General features: G+C 33.6%; 1 protein-coding gene across 1 annotated transcript; it reads left to right on the top strand.

The window, feature by feature from the left end:
- On the top strand, nt 1-5,613 carry LOC140919026 (uncharacterized). Its single transcript, XM_073364360.1, has 7 exons — nt 1-210; nt 1,088-1,487; nt 1,529-2,156; nt 2,609-2,847; nt 3,880-4,109; nt 4,588-4,986; nt 5,074-5,613. Exons 1-7 carry the CDS (start codon nt 1-3, stop codon nt 5,611-5,613), a joined length of 2,646 nt encoding a protein of 881 aa, XP_073220461.1.
- The last annotated feature ends 1,549 nt before the right edge of the window (nt 5,614-7,162 follow it).

The raw sequence follows: 7,162 nt of genomic DNA, 5'->3' as shown, positions 1-7,162 counted from the left end.
ATGCTACTTTCTAGCCCCAAACCATCTCCTTCCTTACCCATTCTATGTTCCTACAATTTTGAAAGTAGAGGGGGAAATGTGAGAGTTGCATCGATTGGAAAAGAGGAAAATGAGGACGAACAAGGAAATAGTGATAGCGGCCACAACGCCAACAGTGACAACGGCCGCAGCGACCACGACGACAGCGTTTCAGCGTTTTCGACGATGACAGTATGTCGCAGGTTTGAATATTTTGTTTTATGTTTTTCCCGTTATGCTTGATTTTAAAAAAATCTGCATTTTTTAACAAAAAGCAGTTGTACAGTGAAGATCAAAAAAACAAATTTATTGTATAAAAAATACATGTTCGATTGTTGTTTGTTGTTTGTTACTGATGCACCCTATGATGATTTCTTACTTATCTTCTTCTTTGTATGTGTTTTTTTTATATCAGTAGTGTTAATCTCAGATCCCTCTCTCCCTTTGAAATTTGATAAAGTGTATTTATAGAGTTTTTTTTTTATGTTTAGTTGTTTTCTTATATGTGCCATTGTTTGAGTTTGAGCTTTCCAAATCCTTGTTTGATGTTTTAATTTCTTTGCTCATAATCTGCATTTTTCTGCACCTCTGATGCCTTCATAATTTTAGATTATTTGTTTTGATTTGTTGAGCTTATTCATTTGTCTTTTAGTTTCTTTTTTTAAACTCAAAAATTTGTCTCTTTGTTCTGCATAGTGTGTACAATGACAGTCATCATCAACATAGCAGAGTTTGGCAGTGAACAAAAGCAACAATAGAGAATAAAACACAGGCAAAACTGGAAACAGCTGGCTTGATCTGATTTAATTTTGATTGTAATTTAATTTGGCTTTATTCTTGGTTTGTAATTTGATTTAGTTTTAAAACTCTGATTAGATTTGAAATTGTAAATTTATGAGACATGATAAAAATATTTATTGTAATTATTTTTATTTCCTTTTTTGATTTATTTTTAACCAAAAGGGACAAAATTGGGGTACTACACCGAGCTCGCCCCATTCGTAGTATCACGGCGGCTGAGATTCAACTCCGGTGAGACAAAGGACAATATTTCTATTGTGATGACAAGTTTTCCCCTACCCACTGTTGTCCTAATAAACACTACCTCTTGTTGCAAGTTGATCATTCGGATCCACCAGAGCCAGATACGGGTCCTACATACTCTAATCCATTACTCGTCGTCCTCGAGTCAGAGCATCATCTCTCATTCCATGCTCTCAAAGGAGCGTATAGTGTTGGCACAATTCGTTTCCAAGGTCAAATTCAAGGCTTCCAAATACAAGTTTTACTTGATAGTGGTAGCTCTGATAACTTTCTCCAACCACGTATTGCTCAATGCTTGAAACTAACAATCCACGAAGCTCCTCAATTTCAAGTCCTCGTGGGCAATGGTAGCACCTTGACAGCTTCTGGGTTGATTCAGGACTTACCAGTAACCATTCAAGGTCATACTAAATCCACCTTCTGGGGTATCTGCTACCATTGGGTCCTCACATTGCGGATTATGAAGCATTGTCTATTACATTCTACCTCAACAACAAATTCATCACTCTTAGAGGTAATCAAGTCACAGAACCAGGACAATCCCAATTTCATCACATTCGTCGTCTTCAGAATACTCATTCTATTGATTTATCATATACATTGCAATTCCATTCCATAGCACAATCATCATCAACAACTTCTCTTAATAATCTTCTGGTTGACTTGGCTACTCTGTTACACAATTATTGGATTGTGTTTGATGAACCCACACGCTTACTGCCACCTAGAGATCAGTATCATTCAATCCCTCTCATTGATGGGAGTAACCCTGTGAAGGTCAAACCCTACCATTATCCACACAATCAGAAGGCTAAGATTGAAAAGATGGTGTCCGAGATGTTGAAACAAGACATTATTCAGTCCAACACGAGTCCATTTTCCTCATCGATTTTGTTTGGATCTGCTTACTTCTCTAAGTTGGATTGGTGTTATGGGTATCATCAAATCCTAGTCCATCCTGAGGATCGTCATAAGACTGCTTTTAGAACTCATCAAGAGTTGTATGAATGGCTTGTCATGCCTTTTAGGTTAACCAACTCCCCGGCTTTGGTTCAAATTCTTATGAACTCTATTTTTTGTGACCAATTACGCAAGTTTGTACTGGTCTTTTTTTATGATATATTTGTGTACAACCAATCTTGGTCTTCTCACCTTGAACATTTGGAAGTTGTGTTAGGACTGCTGCAACAACATGAATTGTTTGCCAAATTCTTCAAATGTTGTTTTGGTCTCACCTCAATGGATTATTTAGGCCACACCAAATCCAGTCAAGGGGTTGAGATGGATAAATAAAAAATTCAAGCTGTATTGGAATGGAAAGTCCCTACTTCCCTCAAACAACTTTGTGGGTTTTTAGGGTTATCGGGATATTACCGACGCTTTATTCGCAATTATGTTGCTATTGCTTCACCATATACATAATTGTTAAAGAAAGATGCTTTTATTTGGACACCAGATGCTACTCATGTTTTTAATAAGCTCAAGCAGGCCCTCACACAAGCCCCCGTTTTGACTTTGCCGGATTTTTTATTACCCTTCACCTTAGAACAGATGCATCATGTTCGGGCATTGGAGTTGTGCTCAGTCAAGCTCGCCATCCTATTGCTTATTTCTCGAAGAAATTGTGCCCTCGAATGCAAAAACAATCTGCTTATGTGCGGGAGTTGTATGCCATCACCGAAGCTTTGGCTAAACTTCGTCATTATCTCATTGGCAATAAGTTTGTGATCAAAACTGATCAACGCAGCCTCAAATCCCTCACTGATAGGGGTGGGAATAGGCCAGGTCAGGCCAGGCTTTGAAAGGCCTGAGCCTGGCCTACGATGAATTTTTTAGGCCTAAGCCTGGCCTACGGCCTATGATAGGCTTTTTTTTCGGCCTGAGCCTGGCCTGTAAGCCTATTTAAAAGCCTTATTCACATTAAAAATAATTTTTCTAACAAAATAATTTAAAAAAAATATAAAACAAACACCCTTTAAACCCTAAAAATGATTTTTAGTTTAAAAGAATAATTTTTTTATTAAAACAAACGCACCTATTATTATCTCTCAAACAAATGGTCTCAAACAAACTCAGATTATTACCTCTAAACAATTATCTATAGCTACATGATGCTCTACACATATCAATTTATATGATTCTCCATATACCAATACTAATGTGTATATGTATATATATATTAAATAAAAAAATGATTTTTCTAACAAAATAATTTTTTAAAAATATGAAACAAATACCTTTTAAACCCTAAAAAATAGTTTTTGATTTAAAAGAACAAATTTTTTATTGAAACAAACGCACCTATTATTATCTCTCAAACAACTCAGAATATTACCTCTAAATAAATCATCTCAAACAACTCGGAATATTACCTCTCAAACAAACTCATATTCAGTAATAATAAACAATTAGAGTTTCTAAATTTATATACTAATAATATATATAAAGATAACAAATAAATAGTATTGGTTTTTATAAAATATAAAGTAACAAATAAATAATATCGGTTTTTATAAAAAATATGTTGTTTTCATACATGTTTGTTGGAGTGAGTGCAATGGAAATTAGAAGAAGAAAAAATAGAAAATGAAATACATATAAAATATATATAGGCCGGCCTGTTAGGCCTAATAGGCTTTTTTACAAGTCTGAGCCTGACCTATTTACATAAATAGGCTTTAAAAACAGCCTGAGCCTGACCTTTTTATTAAACAGGCTAGGCCAGGCCAGGCCATAAGTAGGCCAGACCATAGGCCCCTGTCGGACGGCCTAGCCTATTCCCATCCCTACTCACTGACCAGTCAATTCAAACCCCAGAGCAACAACATTGGCTTCACAAGTTCCTTGGCTATGATTTTACTATTGAATACAAACCTGGTGTTGATAACATAGCAGCTGATAGTCTATCTCGCTCCTTCTGCTTGGTGTTGTCTATGCAAACTCCTCAACTTATCTCAATGATATATACAACTATGAACAATGATCATTCTTTAGCTAAGATTCAAAATCAATGCTTGTTGAGAACCAATTCTACACCACATTATCAGGTCAAGCATAACATGTTATTTTGGAAAAATAGGTTGGTGATACCACAGAAGCTCGACTTGATTCACATCATCTTGACTGAATTTCATTATTCTGCTGTTGGAGGCCACGCTAGAGTCACACACACCAAATCTTGCATAGCCTCTCTATTCTTTTGGCCTACAATGGCAAAAGACATCAAGGAGTACATTTCGAAATGCTTAATTTGTCAATAAGCAAAGCATTCTACTCCTTGCCAGCAGGGTTACTACAGCCACTACCCATTCCACAACAAATTTTGGAGGATTTATCAATGGACTTCATAATTGGACTACCTTCATCTTATACTTACACTGTCATTTTGTAGTTGTTGACAGACTTTCCAAATATAGCCACTTCATGCCTCCTCAAAGTTGATTATAATAGCTCCAAAATTGTTGAAGTTTTCCTTCACACAGTGGTTAAACTTCATGGTTTTCCTAAGACAATTGTATCTGACAGAGATCGTATATTTACCTGTCAGTTTTGACAGCATTTGTTCAAACTCGTGGCACTACCTTGGCTATGAGCACCGCCTATCACCCCCAAACTGATGGGCAATCTGAAGCTGTTAACAAATGTTTAGAGCTTTACCTATGCTGTTTCACTAGTGAATCACCTCGACAGTGGTCCAACTTGTTGTCTTGGGCCGAGTTTTGGTACAACATTTTCAAAGTAGTGTATGGTCGTAATCCTCCCACACTAATTCGTTATGAAGTTCACAATGTTGATCTTCCCTTGCTGCAACAAATGTTAACTAAAAGAGATGATACCATTACAACTCTCAAATCTAATATGGCGCACACTCAACAAATTATGAAAACGTTTGCCGACACCAAACGTCGTTTTTTGGACTTTCAAGTTGGTGATATGATTCTTGTCAAATTGCAACCTTATAGACAACACTCATTTGTTTTAAGGTGTAATCACACGCTTAGTATGCGTTAGTTTGGTCCTTTTCCTGTGATAGAACAAATTGGTCAGGTTGCTTATATGCTCATGCTTCCTCTTACTGCCAGAATTCACCCCGTGTTCCATATTTCTGCGTTGAAATTATGTAAGGGAGATCACTCAACACAACTGATGCCACTAGCATTGACCACCACTGAGCAAGGACCAATAATGCTACCCCTTTCCATTATTGATCATCGTGCTGTCATTCAAAATGGTCAACCAGTGTGTCAGGTACAAGTGCAGTGGGAAGGCGTGTCGCCAACCGAAACTACTTGGGAAAATTGGTATGAGTTTCATACCAATTATCCTAACCTTGAGGACAAGGTTCTTGTTAATGAAGGGAGTAATGTGATGATTAAGGATAATATATGGAGTTGGCAACAGATGAATGCTGAAGGAAAAGGACAAAAAGAAGGTAATCAAGGACACGTGGTGAATGATTCTTGCATCATGAAGCGAATGAAGGGCAAGAGAGAGAGAATCCCTAACAGAAAATATTCCTCTTCAGTGCAAATAGAGGGAATGAAGGAATGATTGGGGGAATTTTTAGATACAAGTCTTTCCTTTCTCTAGTGGCATTCTTTGTGAATGAATCTCTTTTAAATTCTGTTGCAATAAATTGTACCTTTTCATTTCAATAATTGATTGAGTAATCATATTCAATCCAATATTTTCTTAAATTCTTCATCTGTATTTGTTCTTAATAATATAGTGAAGAGATTTTTGAGAATTGTTTTCTACTCACATAACTTTCCTATCGTTACAGGGATATTTAATATTGCTTAAAAGAGATTAAAAAGAATGATATCAAAGGTTTTTTATTTAACAAAAATAGAATACAAGAACATTATATATTTAGTTTGATATCTCAATTATGCACTCTAAGTCAATCAATTATAGGTACTCCAAAATATAATTAAAATAAAATATAAATATAAAAAAAAATTGTAGGATTATATCAAAACTTAAGAAAACAATTTAAATGGATATAAATTATTGTCTCGTTAAAAATTTTATTAAAAAAACTTAATGAGATGAAATATCGGTAAAGACAAAAAAAGTACAGTAAATATTTGCACATATTAATAATCTTGTACACATCTTAATTTTTTTGTTTAAAAATCTTTTTTGAAATAATAGATTTCAATTTCTCTTCAAATCTTCATCAATAAATTTTTTATTTTTCCCACATCCCCACACTCTACAATGCGTGTAATCTGCATAGTTTTAGTACATATATTTTTTTAAACATTGTATATTTTAAATATATGATTTGTGATAGACAATATTTTTGAATAATCACCTTAAAATTGTAGTTTACAAAATATTGTAAACTATAAACTTGTCTATAACACTTCTAAAATGTTTTACAATAAATGATAAGTTTGTGATATATTTTTTAGGATTAAATATATTTTTAATATTTATTAGTTAGTATATTAAATTTTTAGTTTTTATTTAAAATATTTTTTTAAAAAAATAATCCTCTAAATATTTTTCGTCATTACAATTAGTCATTGTTAAAATCAATTAACAGCAGTACGTGTGGCATAGTACACGTAGTACATTTAGAACGATGTGACTTTTTAATTATTTTAAAGGAAATTTATGGCAAAAGTCCCAATTTAGAGAATAAACCTACCAAAGAGTACCAAATTATTCTTATTTGTCCATATATATATATATATATATATATATTACATTTGTGGAAGAATGTTAATTTTAGTTTTAGTTTTTTAAGTAAATAATCATCTAACATTTTGAAAAAAAAGTGGACATTGCTCAAAGAGTCTAATAACTTTTAGTTTAGAGTTACATCAGAACTATTTAATATTTTATTTGAATTTGGTTTAAGTTCAGGTTATGTTAGAAAAATCTAAATTCATTTGTGTTATGTTTGATAAAACCTCTAACTTTTGGACAATTTGAACTTATTTTAATTTGTGTGTTGTTTTGAAAATTTTGAATTGAATTTGTGTTAATTGAAAAATATAAACTTAGTTTGTGTATAAAACTAAATCATTTTTTTTAAATAGGCATGAAAGAAAATAGACATTCAAATTGATTCATACTTAATGCATAA

Source organism: Cicer arietinum, chromosome 8 (genome assembly GCF_000331145.2).
Source record: "Cicer arietinum cultivar CDC Frontier isolate Library 1 chromosome 8, Cicar.CDCFrontier_v2.0, whole genome shotgun sequence".
Classification (NCBI taxonomy): Eukaryota; Viridiplantae; Streptophyta; class Magnoliopsida; order Fabales; family Fabaceae; genus Cicer; species Cicer arietinum.
Note: the sequence above shows the minus strand (reverse complement) of the source record. Positions and strands in the feature narration are given on the sequence as shown.